This window comes from Amblyomma americanum, chromosome 3 (genome assembly GCF_052857255.1).
Source record: "Amblyomma americanum isolate KBUSLIRL-KWMA chromosome 3, ASM5285725v1, whole genome shotgun sequence".
Taxonomy (NCBI): domain Eukaryota; kingdom Metazoa; phylum Arthropoda; class Arachnida; order Ixodida; family Ixodidae; genus Amblyomma; species Amblyomma americanum.
Window position 1 is genome coordinate 178,549,544 of NC_135499.1, and position 18,388 is coordinate 178,567,931.

The 18,388-nt window shown below is 54.8% G+C and overlaps 1 protein-coding gene across 2 annotated transcripts in view; it reads left to right on the forward strand.

Moving 5' to 3' along the window:
* Positions 1–18,388, forward strand: part of Drak (Death-associated protein kinase related) — a 209,882-nt gene that overhangs the window by 182,894 nt on the left and 8,600 nt on the right. For both annotated transcript variants that reach the window (XM_077659002.1, XM_077659001.1), the window contains exons 3-5: positions 3,486–3,698; positions 8,538–8,676; positions 13,819–13,945. In XM_077659002.1, the coding sequence (XP_077515128.1) occupies positions 3,486–3,698; positions 8,538–8,676; positions 13,819–13,945 (479 nt within the window). The remainder of the gene's footprint in view (positions 1–3,485; positions 3,699–8,537; positions 8,677–13,818; positions 13,946–18,388) is intronic.

The following is an 18,388-nucleotide window of genomic DNA, read 5'->3' on the forward strand; positions in this document are numbered from 1 at the left end:
AAAGGGGGGCACGCACTCTCTCGAGGTCGGGGGGAAGCATGCAGTTGCGCATGATTGACGCTACTCTTTCCGTGTACTGCGTACGCAGCCCTCGCGGGCCCCGGAAGTGTCAGGTCTCAGGGCAGCGGCGACGGGATGGCGCGGCCGCGCAAGCGTTGGTGTCTCGCTCTTCGGCCTCGTTTAATTTGAGCCGCTGCAGGGACACGTCCCGGTCAGCCTGTCGCGGCGGCCACCGCCCACGTGTTGGCCGAAGGAAGCCCTTCGCGTCGCTTCTGGAGCGGCCGGCGAGCGTGCGTGTATCGTGCAGAGCGGAGAACGTTGCCCAGGGCCGCTGGGTTTCCTGGTCACCGTAATGATGGACGCGAGCGCAGGGTTCCGTTGTCTCTTCCCTCTCTGCTGGTTCGGCCGGTGACGCAACCGTCCGCTTTGTCTTCTCGATCCATCAGCGTCGCGATGGGGATCGAATGCCCCGCGCATGTCGGGCGACGCCTGCGTGTGAGCGAGCCCTGTTGCGCGTCTGTGCCTCCGAGCTAGAGGCCGCTATATCGCGCCCTTGCCATTCCTCCGTCGTCGAGCCCGATCGCTGCGGGCCATGCCTGCGACGGCGGAGGCCCCGAAGCCGTTTCAGCTCGCGTTGTCTTTCTTTGCTTTCGCGCGGTTCATTTGTTATTGTTATTAGCCTCGTAAAAGAGCGCCTGTCCAGTGGCCCTCGGACGACGGAAATGTTAGAGGGCGGATGCTTAGCTGATCGACGTCATCGTTCCCTCCGAAGGGCCGGACGTAGAACGATTACGTTGCTGTTGCGCGCCGAAACGCGTGCTTGCGTGCCTGATTGTATGACAATGCAAACAGCCTGCGTTTACCGGCCTGTGTGACATTGTAACTTCCCAACGAGCTGAGATGTGTGCACCGTGAGAGGCATAGCACGCATTGAATAACAAGCCACCTCCGACGCTTCGAAACGATAATCACTAAACAGCCCCGGCGATTGTTGTCTTTCAGGGGTGGTTTAAATCCCCCCCCCCCCCCCCCGCTCTCCCTCCTTTCCGTACATAAGCGAGAAATTTTTCACAGGAACACGATGCTGAACCCTTTTTTCGACGAAAACGGCCAAGAAATACGTACCCCTCATCCTTTCCCCCCTCCTTATACCAATGGCCATGAGTACCCATAAATGCGCCTGTAGTCCCCCTCCATGAGTACTCATAAATCCGCTCCTGTAGTCATCTCTTATATTTTGTTCTAAATTTTCTCGTATCTGAAAGAATTCCCCAGTTGAATTCCTCTCAACATTAAAAGCTACAATAGAAACACTTATAGGAAGTAACAATCCCCTACGCCTGCTGTGGCCTCAAAGGCTTCTTTCTGACTGCATCGTGACGAAGCCCCCTCCCCTTCCATATTCGTGTCTGCGCATATGAATCCAAGGTGAGAAATGACTTTATTTACCCCCTTTCCTCGTATCTAAGTGTTTTTTTTTTTCTGTGCTGGAGGGAAAGCTTCACTGTGAGCTGTTCCACAATGACAGTCGTCGTTTTTTTAACAGTGTCGTCTTTCCATCTTCACACGCGCGTCCATTGGCGGCCTATATTCATCATGTATAGTACGCCATTTTCGGCAACGTTGTTTTACACCGATTCACGTGCATCGACGTTGCTCGGTTGTTTCCCTGGTCGCTGGCCTATACTCTAAGCGTACTCAGCGTCGGTGCATCATTTTGTGGGCTTTCACGCAGCGCCTGCGGCTGGCCCTCTCTTAGTAGTAGCCCCCCTCACCCCACTTTACCCCATTCACACCCACTTACTTAGCTGCTTGCCCGCTGTGTTCTCCCGTGGCGCCATCTGGTGTGACACGCCGTGCGTAGTATCGCGGCAATCGCTGTCCTCGCCTCCGAGACACGCAACGCCCTGCGCCGGAATGTCAGGAACGCGTTGTCCCATTCAGCGGCCGACGCCGGATGCAGAGCGCGAATGTCGGTACGCCGTCCCAAAGGCTCCACGGCTGCGCGCTCGGGTGGCTCGCCTTTGTTTTACTCATTTTTAGCGCCCGCGTGTGGTTAAGTGTGATCGTCGCGGTAGAAAATGGGCTCCCCATCGAGGAGCTCGAGGAAAGGCGGCTTCGGACGTCGTTATCTGGTTTCGGTTAATAGCCGAGCGGCATTCGACGGTTGTGCTGGCGCAGCATGATGCAAGCCAGTAACCTCGCGCGTACGCGCTCACAACGCGAGATAAACTGAGCATGGTTAAGAGCGTGTGCGTGGAGGTTTGCTCGTGTGTTGCCTACAGCGGGGCCGAGCGGTTGGTGACCTATTTCTCGTGCGCTTTAACTGCAGCGTTACGGCATGCCCACGACATGAACGAGAAAAAAAAAATATTGAGACTGTGAAATGCCCGCAAGCTCCGCAGCTTAATTGTTGCCGTATACAGAAGAAGCGTGCGCGAATTTATTGCGGCCTTTTAATGAGGGCCTATTAAAACATTCCAGTTGAAAGGAGACACGCTATAGTTTCCCCCTCCTACTGGGAACTGTCGATGCTTTTCTTCTTTTTACCTTGCCTTCGCGTGGACGCAGCTCAATGTGCTCGATTAATTCACACGGCAGGTGCGCTTAGAATGCGGCAACCAGTAAGGAATATGTTGTGTAGATAATAGTGTATACTATCGAATTGAGTTTGCGGGGCATGGCGTAGCTGTCAGCAGCAAGACGACCCGTTTCCTCGAAACCTGCAATTGAGACGTGTAGTCTGGTGTGGCACGTATGCTAACACTGGGCCGCACCTCTGTCGGAAACTACGGGCAGCAAGCGAATTGAATCTTCTTCTTTTCTTTTTTCACATCTGAGTCCTTGTTCCCACCCAAATAATCACAGCGTTGTCTTTAAAAACGAGTGTCGTCTCTTCAAGTATCAGCGTTAACTAAATCGTTTCGGAAATTCTCTGTTACTGATCTATGCTACAACGTACCGAACCCAGAGAGTTGCGTTGTGAACTAACATTGTGACCGTGCAGGCACTGTGGTATAGTCCCGCTACTTTCCTGTCCAAGTCCGTGCTGTGTACATAGAAATATTAAAAGGCAGCAGTCGCTGCAAGAGCTTGCATTAAGTAAAGAGCCATTTATATGTAAATGACAATTCACGACTTGTCTCTGAACAGACGTAGAGCCTTGACTCGTCCGCTGGTTCAACCACTACAGCTGATGTCCATAAGCGCGTCAGCGTGGGGTGTGTACAGTTGTGTGTGGCTTTTAATAGCCGCGTTTACATGAATGCGACAGAAGTCGACTCCAGTCCTCTTTTAGAAGGAAAGAGCAGGTTTTGCGAAGGACAGGCTTGACTGGACATGTACTCTCTTCCTCGACGTTTTTGCACATTCCCTCAAGAAGGGGTCTCGAGTCGACTTCTCTCGCATTCATGTAAACGCGGCCAACGTGCGCGACGTGAGTGTCGAAGAGCCGCAGTCCTCACCCTGTCTATTTGTGTCCGCAGGGGCAAGTTCGCCACGGTTCGGCGTTGCGTGCACCGCGAGTCCGGCCGGGACTTCGCGGCCAAGTACATCCGCAAGCGCCGACGCGCCAGCGACGTCCGCCACGAGATCCTGCACGAGGCGCTGGTGCTCAAGATGGCCGAGCCCTGCCCGCGGGTCGTCGACGTGCGAGAGGTCTTCGAGACGCCCTCCGAGCTCATCCTCATCCTCGAGCTGTGAGTCGCTGCCGCCGCGAGCCCTGTCGGAGGAAGCGCGCGGCTGCGGGGCCATTCCACGCCTGCTGCACGAGGGGCCTCAGTGCTTGTTATGAGTTCTATAGCGTGGCTAAGCTGCGAAGGTGACTTTGCCACCGGTCTATAGCGCCGCGTGCATTTGTAGCCCTGGCACATATGCACTTGACCGAAAGTGTTAGCCGAGTGGACGCAGTCCACTCAGATCATGAATTGCAGTTTACCAATGTCTCTCAAGGGAAAAGTGTATAGCAGGTGTATCTTACCGGTACTCCCCTATGGGGCAGAAACGTGGAGGCTAACGAAAAGGGATTAACTTGAGTTAAAGACAACGCAGCGAGCTATGGAAAGGAAAATGCTAGATGGGACGTGAAGAAACAGGAAGGGCTAGGGCAGTGTGTGTCAGAGAACTAACGCGTGTTACTTACAACCTAGTCGAAATAAAAAGGGAGAAATGGTTATGGGAATGTAAAACGAAGGCAAGATAACCGATGGTCCTTAAGGGTCACGGAGTGGATTCCAAGAGAAAGTTAGGTGGACGGATGACATTAAGTTTTGCGGGGATATGGTGGCCGCAGCGGGCGCAGGACAGGGTTAATTGGAGAGACATGGGAAAGGCCTTTGCCCTGCAGTGGACGTAGTCATGCTGATAATGATGACAGTGCACTCAATGACGCTTTGGACGTTGTTTTACGTTGATGGTATAATGCTTAGGAAGTGAGCGCAGCACACGATATTAAGCAGGAACAGTATTATCGGCACGGGGATTCATTTGCAAACCGTCCCAAAGAGCAGGTGTCAAAGCACCTGCTCTATGGGTTCTTGCGAACAGGTGCAGAGCTCGCGCTACCGCTTCAACCGTGCTTGCGCCTAGTGCACACAACAGCGCAGCGAGCATTAAGGCGACCTACAGCGAGCGTGTTTTGAAAAGGTCTGTGACAAACCTCGTAGCATGGCCGTCGCCTTTTTTTTTCTTTTGAAGAGTAAGAAAATGACAGCATTTCTCCTTCAAGCCATTACCTATTGCTTTCGACTCGTTTTGGCTTATTTTGCTGGCTGGACAGTGAGCGAAAAGGGAGACCCCCCCTCTTTTTTTATTTCCTTGCCTCTTAACGGTACGAGGTCCGTTATAACCCCCCCCCCCCCCCCCCCTTTCAATCTTCCCCGTTTTTCCGTGTGACAGCTTTCGTTTTCTCGAGGGTCCCGTCCGCTTCAAGCAACGAGCGCCGTCCTTGCCGCTCCCTGTCCGCCCCGTTTGCATGCATACGTCCGGCCGATTAACCTCGGCTGACTCCCTCGCCTTCACTGGCCGCGTCCGTCTCTCTCTCTCTTCCTTTTTTTATCCCCTGCGCGCATCTGCTTCCTCCTCCTGCTCGTCAGTGCCTGCTTGTGCAAGAAAAACGGCCCCGACCGAAAGAAAGCACGTTCGTGTGGGATTCCCGTGTTTGTCCTCTCTTCCATCTTTCTCTTCTCACTGAATTCTGGGAGGCAGTAGCAACGCTGCTGGTGCACTACGGGTATGCGAGCTCGGGAGAGTAGAAGCCGTCAGGGACGGCGACCGACCGCCGCATATTCGACACGGGAGAAGTGTCTCGCGCGGTAGAGACCGGACGAGACACCTGTTTCTTCTTTCATATTTTTTTTCTTCTTCGTGACGACCTCTGACTTCCGGAGGAACCGCTCGCCGCAGGCGCCTTCCCTTCCCGTTGACTCCGTATAGTGTACGTGCGAGCCGCACGCGCGCGCTCGCGTCGAGGTTCTCTTACCTTATGGCTCATCACACGCGTCGTGGATCAGTCATAAGGTAAATGCGCGTGCAAGGCTGTCGCTGATTCTGCGAGGGACGTGATTTCGACGCTGCGCTGAAGCTCGCTCGCGGGCGTTGCTGCTGCTGCCGCCGCTGCTGCTGCTTCGGTCATGTTCCACGTCATCAGTAACAGAACCGGCTTGCCGCTCTTTTTTTATTATTATTATTTCACCCCGGAGGCAATCGGGAGGCCAGTTGCAGCTGCTGCCGCTCGCGTGGGACGCTTCTGCGATGGGACTTGACGGGTATCCTTGCTTGGTCGAGTGGCAGTCATCTCCGCATTTGTCCTCGCGATAACTTGCATCTTTCCCCGCCCTTGGGAAAGCCGCGGTGAGTCGTTAGCCGTTTAGTGACGTCATAGAGTCGGTCAGTGGAGGACAAAGTGGCGCACTGGATGAAAAAAATGAATGTGAGGCTGCCAGCTGGCAGCCTTGGCTTTCGTCGAGGTTAACGCGCTGGCTCATTAACGAGTCCATACTAGCCGCAAGCGTTATGAAACGGAACGCTTTGCGCTTGGGTGCGGTTACAAGCTGGTTTGCCTGGACCCCGTGTTTACGGGCCAAGTGCAAATGATTATTTCGTTTTATTCCGTTCTCTCTTTCTTTTTTACGCGAGCCAAAGCGTCACTCGGGGCTATTGTAGAAGTGAGTGGCGCAAAAAGGAGACAAAATAGGTTCGTAATATTGGATCGCTGTGGGCACTGTTCTGACTGCTAGTCGACGAATATTCACCGGCTGTATGTCCTTAAGCATCCGAGAATTAAAAAACGTAGTGAATACACAAGATTTTAACTTATAGGCAAATTAGAAACAATGTTGAAAGAAAGCCTTTTGATTGACCACGCAGCAGTTCATTGCAATTCATTTCAATTCATTTCAATTCGTTTATTTTCAGAGTGGCACAACTCTGAAGGTCCCCTGGGCCAAAAGTCGCACTCAACAACTTGACGAGGCCCAGGGGCCATAGTACAAAGCACTATAGCTTCGTTATTACGCTTCAGCCCGGATCTAACGGCACGCACCGCTAAGTTACACGTGAGGGCAGAAGCACCCGTCTCTCATATACACCACGACGCGGCTATTTAGCTGTGTATTGTGACAATTGCAACGTGAAAGGAGGTGGCCTTTCTTTGTGTTGAAAGGGGGCTCGAAAGGTGCAGCAATCTCCTTCTTACCGCCCCTCATTTTCGCCTTCTACCGCCCTCCTCCGTATAATGAGCCGACTCGCGCCCGAGTACAGCTTCCCCGCGAGAAAGCGAGCAAAACGGACAGACAGCGCTGCAGCACTGTGCGCTGCAGCGCCAGCGCGTTTCGTCATGTTGCGCCGCCCTGCGGTTCGACTTCGTTTTGACGCAGACTTTGTGAAAAGACCGGACGCCGATTAACCCACATGTTGGACTCTTTGGAGGAAGGGGAGGGGGGGAAGGGGGAGAGGAGCTTTTGAATCGAGACGTGGTGAGCGCAGTTGCGTCAAAGGTAAGCTCTCTCCCCCGAAGTGTGCGGCCGCAAGGCGCGCGTGAACGAGGTTTTACGTTTTACCCCCTTCGCTTTCTCCAACTTTTTCGGGGGAGCGATTCGGGCTCTCCCCACCTTCGCTTCCTCCTTTCCCCCCTTTTTTACGACTTTCTGCTCTGCAATGACGCTCTCTCCCTCTGGCTTCAATGTGAACGCGAACGCCCTGTCTTTCCTTCGCATGGAATAGGTGGTGGGGTGGAGGAAAGGGCCCTTTTGAATATTACTGCTTCACTATGTAACAGTCGTAGCGGCGGCAACAGCTTGGGCAGCTCGGAAACAAGCGCACGCATGCAAGAAACGTGAGATCGGACGGCGATGCCTATCGCTGCTTCTCTCCGGCTGTCCGCTCCCCCCCCCCCCCCCCCCCCCCCCTCCCCACTGGATTGAATGAAATCTCGCGTTTCTGATGGCAGAAACGTGGCTACGTGTACGATGGCCCCGGGAACAAACGTTCCTTTGTTCGGCGAATGTAAGCCGGTCGTATAGCGTGTATGCGGTGCGTGTGAACAAAGAGTTGAATGCGCGCGCGCGGCCAGTCCGAATTCCTTTTGTCCGGAAAATTGAAAGTGATCGCGCAGGACTAACGGCGGGTTTTTGTTTCTGTTCTTTCCCTTTCTAATCTCTTTCTCTTCCCCGCGCAGTTTATATTGCGGTCGAGTGCTTTCCGCTTCCGCGCTTGCTGCGTGTTAGTGAGGCCATGCGTTTGAAAAACCTGGCGTGCATACCTCGCATCTGGAGTGTTTTCTTTCTACTATATGGGGCGCATGCGCAAATACGGACATGCAGCTCTTGATGGTCGGATTACCACCAAACTGTTGAGTTATTACCGCGCATCTTAACCACCTCACCTCCATTCGAGGCTTCATCGCTGCCGGACATTTTTTTTTTCGTTGGTCGTCGTTGTGGCAAATGAAAGTTCAAAAATCCTAAGACATTATTTCTCAATTTTTTCTTCTTCGGGACCCATTTGTTCTTCAAATTAAATTGTTCGACACCACAACTGGCGTCCTCTGTCGTGCACAGTCGGTACTGCATAGCGTTTAGTGTGAGCCGATAACAAGCCGCGTTTACATGAATGCGGCAGAATGCATCTGGGGTCGATTTTTCGAGAGAAGGAGCCGGTTTTGAGAAGGAAAGGCGTGAATCGTCCTCTACTCTCTTCCTCGACGTTTCTGCACGTTCCCTAAAAAAAAAAAATTACTCAAGTCGACCTCTTTCGCATTCTTGTAAATGCGACTACAAAGCCATTCTGTCGCGCCAGTGTGTGCACGGTCGTCGTTTAATTCCTCGGCTCAGAATGTTTTTTCGCTAGTAAAACGGCGTGCTTTATTCGTATGCCATATATCAGGCCAGTTTTGGTGCGCACTAAATTCGAAGTCGCGTGAGCGGGGCATACAGACGTCCCCAGGCTATCGGTGAACTGGAATCCAGTGGGCTTCGTGCTTCGGAGTGTCTTTAAAGGGTCGCCTGTGTCTTACGGTCTGCCGATGTCCTCTGCTGCAGGGCGGCCGGCGGCGAGCTGCAGCACGTGCTGGACAGCGAGGAGTGCCTGCCGGAGAAGGACGTCGTGCGGCTCATGCGTCAGATCCTGGAGGCCGTGCACTTTCTCCACGACCGGAACATCGCGCACCTCGACATCAAGGTGAGTTGCCTCCTCTCGCTTCTTGTTTTGCCTGTGTGTGGCAAGCGAATGACAGGTGTGTGTATCATTAAGAGGCATAAACAGAGCGAGTTGACGATGCCCGAGCTGATATTGAGGGGCTGAAATGCACTTGGGCAAGACGCATAACGCGCAGAGCAGATGACCGGCGGACAATAAGGGCAGAGAAGCAGGGCCGCTTTTAATGCGGGACAGACTTACGTGGAGGTCACCATTGATGTGCCTATTTTTTCTCCATTGAACTTCACCTGGCTCATGCTGCTGATGATAGTGATTTGCTCGCTACACTCTGCTGCACAGGTTCGTGAAAAGTAAGCAATCCTGTTTTATGGAGCGCAATCAATTTCTAATGATTCTTTCACCGAGCTGTTCATTATGTGCTGTGACGTGCGGGCAGGAAATGGCGTCACACGCGAATCGCTTTCGTGCTCCTTCAGTGGGCTGCCGTGTACCACGACACCATTGTTTTTTCGCCTTCGGGTTCGCGCGTGGCTTGTACGCCCGCATTCGATCACGGCGCGGTGACATCGCCGAGCTGCACGTCTGACCTCGCGGTAGCATTCGAGTAACGTCGATGCGGTGACATTCCCGTGAAAATCGGAACGCGACATCGTACTTTGAGGCGTATATATAGTGATCTGCTCGGCAGGTTAGGTCGGGTCAGGTTGCGGCAGAGCTTCCTTCACGTTCGGGCAGCCAGACGCCTCCGGACGGGATTGATGGCGCTGAGTGTTTTGTTGGCTTGAGTGCGACAGCACTTTTATAATGGCCTTGTTCGGCAGCTGTAGTTTACTGAGACGTAACTTGCATGAGCAGCCGTATTTTGAACTGGCCACCAAGAACTACGGCGCGAATTTTGTGCGGTTTAGAATTTTGACGCATGCACGCTTTCGTGTTCCGGAAATGGGTGCGACCCTGTGGCATACCTCACTTCCGGTTTACATTTGCACGGAAAGACTCGTGCAGTTGTAACCTCGCATGCGTTTGAGTTGCAGAGATTAAAAGAAAGAACGAACATGGCGCAAATCGCTTTTGTGTCCTCAAAATTTTCGCTCACCTGCTAGTTCACCTGCTATTTTGTGATTGCCGGTGAACGTTGTTGCACTAAGCAGTCCCGGTCGCGGCGGTCACATTTCGGTGGCGGCGAAATGCAAAAGTGCCCGTGTGCTAGAGATGTAAGCGCACATTAAAGAGCTCCAGGTGGTCTAAATTAATCCGGAGCCCCTCACTACGACGCACCTTCGGGACGTTCATTGAACCAAGCTAGCCATACCATACCGTACCATACAATACCGCTTGAGCGCACGTATCGAAGCCAGGTTGCCGGGGGCTAACATGGGACTGCACCGCAACCTCATTCAGTAGCCGTAGGAGCAAGACGTCCAAGTTTCTTTCATGCGATACTAAAACCTAAACCATACCGTGCGCCATGCTACAGTCGCCAACAGGATTTCGTGGCCAAGAGCGCTGGCATCTATACCTGTAAGAACGAATGAAAGCCATTCGCGCATCGCTCAGTTGGTTGGCTGTGAGCGAAAGCGCGGCAAACGCGGATCACGGAGGAGAAAGTGTACCATACACAGCGCGGAGTCCGCTGCGCTTGCTGCGAAGGAGCGGCGTTATGGACGGTGCTCGATTACTCGCGCGATTTTCCTCTCCTCCTCCTCGTCCCCTGGCTTGGCTGCCGCTCCGTACACCCGTGAGGTCACGCTCACGCCGTGCGCAGTCTCCGGCGGCGCCCGCGACGTGACTGCGGCGGGGTCGCCCCAGTTTCGTGACACCGTTCTGGCGTCGGACGCGCCGCCGCCGCTCTGTGCTGTTGTGGCTGCCGTACAACCTCGCGCTCGCGGCTTGTGCCGGGCTTGCATGCAGCCGGCGCGACTCCTGCGTTGTCGCGCGACCGCCTCCCCCCGTTGCGTCTTTCCCTTTGTGTGCTCGCGTGCTCTCTGTGACAAAAGGCTCCGAAGCCTTTTAGCACCTGTAACCTTGCGAGCGGTATAGGGTTAAGCGCGCAGGGACTGTTACCTGGTGCAAGTGTGGCCGTTGCTTGGGTGTTGTAGCTTTAGAGACAGTCGTCACTTTTGTTCTCATATTATAGTTGTCGCTTTGGCAAGGAGCTTTTTGTGTGCAACTATCCGTGTTAAGCTGCAGGCTGAGGGCGTTGAAACGAGCCTAGCGAAAACGACGCTGTGCCCCTTCCAGCGGCCTTGATGTGGGGATGCGGTATCCACGTTAGAGATGTATCGTTGACCGGCCCTCAGAGGGGTGCGCGCACTGCTCCCGATTCCTGGGGGGCGTGCATAACCGATGAACCCGCGTTAAGTACGGGCCCCAGTGTGTAAAATGCGCAGCAGCCCCGTGCCACGCGTATTGCACGTTGGGGGTGGCACTCACTCCCTCTACACTCCCCATTGTGGACGCCGTGGTGCTCTAGCAGGAACAGCGCCTCAGAGAGACTAGGCGAGAACGCGAGAGGACGCTGCAGCAGCACGCGGCGCTTTGATTTATGGGGCGATTTTGAAAACGCGAGCGCGCGCCTTGGCTTGGCGCCGTCGGCGAAGAGGGACGCCACTGCTGCTTCCCTCGCGGCGTTCTCGGAGAGGCGGCCGGAGGAGCGTGCGCCAGACTCGTCGGCGCCAGATTCGAGTGTGTTGGTGGCGTGTCGTGTCGCATTCGCCCCGTCGGCGTAATTGCTCTTCCTCGCTCGGCGCTGTCTCTCGCCTCTCGCGCTGCTGCTGCTGGCGGCGGCGGCAGCGCCAAGTGTAGTACCACGTCGTTCTCCGCCCCATTCATCCGCGCCTCAAGAATACAAACGAGGCAGGGTTAATTTTCGCGCTCCCATACACCGGGTGGGACCTGCATGCCCCCGTTGGTTCGTTCGCCGTCCGAAATGAAGGAGCAGAAAACGAGAGCTTCCCTTTCGCTCGTCGCTGCTGCACACTTTCGCCGAGTGTGGGCGAGGGCAGCGGCTCTCGCTGGGGGCCGGGTGACCGAGTTTGCTCTCTCGCTCTTTCGTGGAGTCTGCTGCAGGAGCATCTGAGGCGCCCGACGGTGTTCGTGTGTGTAATCCGCCCGCGTGCTCTCGTATAGTAGAGCATCATCCGATCGAAATTACGCTCGCTGGTGTGGGCTCTGCTCGCGCGCCGTAACCGGAGCTCGTGATGCGCTGGCCCGGCTCCGCTCTGTCCCGTGCTGATGTCTTCAGCGTCATTTGGCCAGGTCATTTGGCCCTGGCTTTGCTCCGCGTGGAATGAACGAGGGCTTTCGCGCAGCTTGACAGGGGGCAAGCCGGTCGAAATGTTCCGTCAGTAGCGGTGTTTCAGAGCGCGTATATAATCTGCCGTCGCCTGACAGTAGTGAGAAGCTGAAAATAACTTGAACCTGGAACTTGGATTTTATAAGACAACACAACGCTCGTTTGGCAAAGGTAACGAATAGGCTTTCTGCCCATCGCTTTTCAAAGGTATACACGCCCTCACCATGGCCCGGCTTCTCTGATGTGAAATGCTTGGGAAATCGGTCTAGTTGACCCAACCATGGCTCTCTGATCAAGCTGCTTATGTGCCACTAAAAACCAACTCATCATCACCACCCAACGACAGTCACGCGCATGGCCAAGCGTCAGCAGCACATAGGCAGTAAAGTGCTCGTTGGGCGAATACGGTTACACGCCTGGCTAAGCGTCTGCAGCAGTTATTGGAGTTGTTCAGTGATATTAGAACATAAAATTATTTTATGCTTTCCGCCATTGTCACGACCTATTGGGCTTTTCCTTACGGGAACGCGTCGGCATTTGCCAGGTTTTGTTTCTGCTCTTCCATTCAGGCCCAGGGGAGGGCTCTGTGGCGCATGTCGTCGTTTGCTACGAAAAAGCGCCCACGAACGTCACACAGTTCATTTATCGGGATTAACAAAGTGGAGTAATTAACTTCCGTTCGGCCGCAGTTCTGCGCAGCTTTCGACTAACCGTTCGCCGAGAACGTTCACGCATTCGCCCGGGCTCTCGCGTGGAAGGAGCGAACATAGCGTCGCGTCTGAAGCCGCGCTTCAGATATATCGGCGCCTTCGGACCTTGGCCCGCGCTCTTTATGGCTGCCCACCCCCGGCGTGCACCGACTGGAGTGCGAGTGGCCCGGACGGGGACGCCTTCTTCTGCGCGGCTCTTGCTCGCGCTGCAGCGCTGGCGTTTTTACTGCGCCGACCACCAGCACCGGTCAGCGCTGTTAAGTGCTCTCTCTCTCTCCGCGTGACGGCTCAAGTGCGTAAGTCCGTGCACCTCTCGCTTCGTTTCGGGGCTGGACGAGGACCTCCCGAGCGCGGCTTAAGCCCATTGATTTACTGCTGCGTGCACCCCTCGGTCTTTCCGGCGGACGTCTCGGGAGAGCCGCAGCCTTTAGCTTGTCGCTCTCTCGTCCCTCTGCGCTCGTTCTTTCTTTGGGCGAGTGCGTCTGTGACTGACGTAAGTCGTCGTTAACCGACACTGGTCGTAAAGCGAGCGCGCCCACCGCCGAGGCTGGAGCCCCCTGTCTCTGTCTAGGCTGTCACGAATGGCGAGCAGGCTTCAACGCGATCGGCGTCCCGATGCGGTGCGTTCGTGTCACTGACAGAGAGAGAGTTTATTTGGCGACAGATTAAGCACCCACCTAGTCTTCGGCCTGTATGCGTGACACGGGCTGGGGCATTTTATTTTTCAATCTTTTTTCCTGCCTCACCATAAATTTTTGTATGCGGGGCTGGTTGATCCCCACTTGTGCCGAGCTTTGCTCTGCACTTTCAGGGCGTCGCATACCGTCACGTGTTTTTTCAAGGCCTTTGGCGCAGAAAGCACGCAAAGGCGCAAATTTGCTGCCGCCTCTTCTGCGTAATTCGTGCACACGTGCTATACCTAGCTCACCCACATGGCACCACCCTTGTGGCACGTTGTTTCAGACTTGCACTGTTCACGAATTTCCAGCGGAATTTGATCGCGTCTCCGCTGCGCGCTGTAGCCGCGCCAGTGTAAGGGCACCGAATGTGCGATGCATGCATGCGTTTGTGCTCAGCAGTGCACTGTTTCAGTTTATTGCGTCACTGGCTCCTCCTAACCCTCCGCATATCCCGCCCTCTTTTTTTGTTCCCTCGCAGCCCCAAAACCTGCTGCTGACGTCATCGTTCCCCCAGGGAGACATCCTGCTCTGCGACTTCGGCATCTCGCGAGTCATCGGCAAGGGCACCGAGATCCGCGAGATCGTCGGCACTCCGGATTACGTCGGTGAGTGCGTGCTCTCGTGGGATGATGCCCCCCCCCCCCCCACCCCTCCCCCCCCCTAAGCATGAGGAAACTTCTTGAGCCGGCACGGCTGCGCCGTTGCCGGAGTGCGATAGACAGAAGAGTCGCAGCCGAAGTGTCGACAAGTACTCCGTGGCGGCTGCAACAGTTCGACGAGACGTGGCTCTAAATCGGTACGTGCGGTAGGGGGGTGTAGTGCTGGCATAGTCGAGGCCTTCGCTGTACCACGTTTCAGCCTGAACAGAAAGCGCGCGCGAGGAGGACACCTGTTTTAAACAACCGTGCGGTTTCTTGCGAGGCATCTCGCTAATTGGCCGCCCGTCATAGTTCTCAGAGGAAAGCGACCACGCATTTCCTCGTTGTCCGTCCAAGGAGAAAAAAAAGATTATCGCCCCCTTTGTTCGCCTGTTTCTCTCCAGGACTGAGATCCTTTCGTGACGTCGTCGAGTCTGCGCGCGCGAGTAGCTGACAGCAAGGTCGCACTTTTTTTTTTTTCATTTCGAATGCCCCGCCACAGTGGCGCGTGCCTCGGCTTTCGTAATAAGCTTCCTCCACCCCCTCGGTTTCTGCTTCCTCTCGTGCGGGGTGCCCCAACGCGCCTCTCGGGTTTCGCCGCCGGCTTGTTTATTGCCGGCCGGGCGCTGAACGAATCTGCGCTGCTGTTTACTGCCTCCCGAACGGCGGCGGCGCCGCGTCCTGACCCTCGCCGCTCCGGGGTCGAGCCTTCGGTGTGCCTCTTCGACCCGTCGGCTGCTGCCACTCACGACGAGGGCCGGTCTCTCGTCTTCTCCTACGTCGTGATAGCTTTCCCCGACGACGCCGGAGGGGAGGGACGACGACGCCGGAGGGGAGGGACGTAGCGCGGCTGTGGTGCTGCTTGCTGCCACCGTCTTGAAAGCGGGAATTTACAGAAGTGCGGCTGTGATTGTGCGTTCCCTCGGAAGCTGCCTTTTCTACTTTTTGTCCCTCACTGATCTCGGAGCGTGTGCTCGAAGTAATTCGCCGTTCTTAGGTTCTATAGTCGGATACAACTCAAGAACGATGCGGCTTTTTAACCGTCAAAGGGCCCCCTTCCAGCCAATGGCGTCGGCAGATTCTCACGAACCTGCTTTTGTGACAATTGTGATATTGAGGGGCGAAGACTATCCGCGACCATGTAGGGAGGGAACTATCTCCACTCCCTGCATTGGTACGCTAGCAGACTCATGAGAATCGGCCGATTCCATTGGCTGGAGGGGGGGTCTGTGACGGGGAAAAGCCCCTTCGTTCTTGAGTTGTATCCGATTATAGAGGTGGAGTTTGCGGTACGTGTTGAGTGAAATCCAGGCGGAGTACGAGTGAGCCAGCGCTAGCCATTCCGAATCTCAAACTTCAGTTCGTGTGCTCTTGTCTTTAACAATACTGCAGCATTGCAGACAAACTAGACCAGCTTTGCATAAGTCAAAGATTCGTAATATGAGAACTTTGGCGATTCTGCGGTATCTTATCTTGTTCATTACCACTTCCGCTCACCACTTGCGCTCCACCCATCCGCTGTATGTCCGCATTCGGCCGGTTCTTCCTGGAAACACTTCCCGTCCATGTTGTCGACAAATAAACGTGGTGGATCTTCCCCGGGCGTGCGTAACCCAATCGTTCGTGACGAAACGCTGGACTCTAGTGCGGTCGGGCAGCAGCGTGACAGCTGCCGTAGACGACGTTGGGACCTGCGTAGTAGTGCCGTTGTCGTCTGCGGACGTGTCACGTGGTCTGACGTCACGTGTAATCAGAGACCGGAGACTAGCCAGATCCGTACGTCTGTGGGGCTCTGTAGAGGTCTGGCGGCACATGCAGGAAGACAGAAATTTCCGCTCGGGTTATGCCGCTCGTTTCTCCTATTTTTGAGAACTGACTCGCTGTAGAGTCTAGTCTTGTTCTAGTTTCGACCGCCTAGTCGAAATCAAGAGGAAGAAATTGGCTTGGGCAGGGCATGTAATGCGAAGGCAAGATAACCGCCGGTCCATAAGGGTGACGGAGTGAATTCCAAGAGAAGGCAAGCGTAAGCAAGGGGCGGCAGAAAGTTAGGTGGGCGGATGAGATTAAGAAATTTGCCAGGATAGGGTGGGCGGAGCTGGAAAATGACACGGTTAATTGGAGAGACATGGGAGAGGCCTTTGCCCTGCAATGGGCGTAGTAAGGCTGGTGATGATGGTGGTGTCTTTAGAGTTATCCTTCAGATCATTTACTCACACTTTCTGGCCATTCTGCACTAACTTTTGACGCCATGCTTACCGCATGCGGTTCTTTCTTCGAACGTGCTTCTTGAAGACACACTTGTCACTGCAGGCAGCTTTCTGTATAGTGCTGCATTCTTTCCCGCCTCGTGATGCTTTAACGCCGTTTTCATGAGCTGGGAACATTTTGTCTTTTTTTTTTGTGCGGGTGTTTTCTTTCTGGTCTTGCGCATCCTTTCGCCTATGACGCAGCAACTCTGCGTCAGTTCCACAACTTCCAAGCGCATATCAGGCCCTTGCAGCGCGTTGTTGTGTCCGCAAGCCGTGCCGCGCGGCGCCATTTTTTCCCCTCCCGCCGCGGCGGCGTCGCCTTGCAATCAATGCCACGGTCCTCGCTTCGTTCCGGGGGCGCCCTGCTATTGCGAGCCTTTCTCCTTCCTCAAGCTCATAACATATACTAGACGCGGCGGTACTAGCGCGCGCGTGCCAACAACACACCACGGCGGGCGCTGCTGCAAAACCACCGCGCACCGTCGGCGGCGTCAGCTCGTTTACCCACGGCTGCCGCGTGCAGCGCGGCTTTCGCGTGGGCTGTGGGACAGGCGCCGATTTTGGCCCGAATCGGACGGCAGGGGCATTAATTGCGCAGTCTCAAGGGCTCGCCGTTGTATACAGGGCCGCGCTGAGCGCGGCGCGTTATTTTAAAAAAAGCATTCCGCGCCGCTTGGGTGACGGACTCTGGCGCGCGGGGACGCGTCCCACACGGGACCTTGACGTGCCGTCGCTCCTGGCCGCCTGTCGGCGACGGCGGCGTAACCGCTTCCGAACTGCGGCTCCTGCTTGCTGCCATGCAGTGACGCAATGGGGCCACGCCCCCTCCCACCTCTTCTCTCTTCCGCCGTGTCGCGCGTGCGGATCTACGACCCTGCGCTGTCGTACAGTGGCATTCAGCACCGCCTCATGTGCCTTCCTTTTCCTGCGCATTTCGCCTTCCTCGATGAACTTTCTGTTACCAGGCCCATCTGAGTGTCTGCTTCAATTGAACATTTGCAGAAAAGTTTGTGCGCATGCGTGGTGAAGGCGCAGCCAGCGCCCTCTATAGGCGATTTGGTTTTGGATGGAAAACATGAGCCGGCCGTGCATTCTTCCGCGGCTGTAGTACGGCGGCTGATGCGAGCTGTAACTGCCATGTAACTGCAACGCGTTTTTATCAAAACTAACCACGCGTTTTACAACAGCGAGACTTGTACGTAATAAAGGGCGCGATGAGATACAAAGGGCACAGGACAAACCCGTTGATGGGGCCTATAATGCGCACATCCAGCACGTTTCGAAACGGGTGTTCCTGCTTTGTTTCGTGCTTACTGCCAAGTGCACACTGCTCGGTCGTTCTAGAAGTTTTGCCATCGACGCAGGAAAGCCGAAATATATATATTAGTATGAACATTCACCATAAATGCTACAATGTCAAAATGTGCTATCTGAACAGGGCGAGCACGGCCGAGCGCAACTTCGCGTATATCCGCACATTCTAACGCTCCGGCGGCCCGTTAGCACGCAAAGCAACGCTTTAACATATCATCACGAGCCATGGTCGTTTACTAATGAGCTAAGTCTTCCCTGAGGCAAAAGGTGCTGTGTGAAGTTAGCAGAAACTCCTGCCCTCTTAAGCAAGCGCAAATATATATGTATATGTACACACACACACACACACACACACACACACACACACACACACACACACACACACACACACACACACACACACACACACACACACACACACACACGCACACACACACGCACACGCACGCGCACGCGCGCACACACACACACACACACACACACACACACACACACACACACACACACACACACACACACACACACACACACACACGCACGCGCGCGCGCGTCGGTGCGCGTCGGTGCGCATTAGGAAAGTGCACCCCATTATACTGTTACACTCGCCCGCGCATAGGCGCACATTCACGAACATTTTCACTTGGTCATTCGGTGTTCCGTTGAGGTAGAAGAGTGTAGGTTGTTAGATGCGGGCTCCTGGTTCGTTTGTGCCGTCTCTCGCCAAGGTCGGTGTCCCCGGGTTCCGGATCGGGAGACTGCTGTAGTGGGGTTGACGAAGAGATGAGAGGGTCTTCGAGGTGAAGAAGAGACTGAAGGGTTTATTTACATTTATACAAAGATTGAAAGA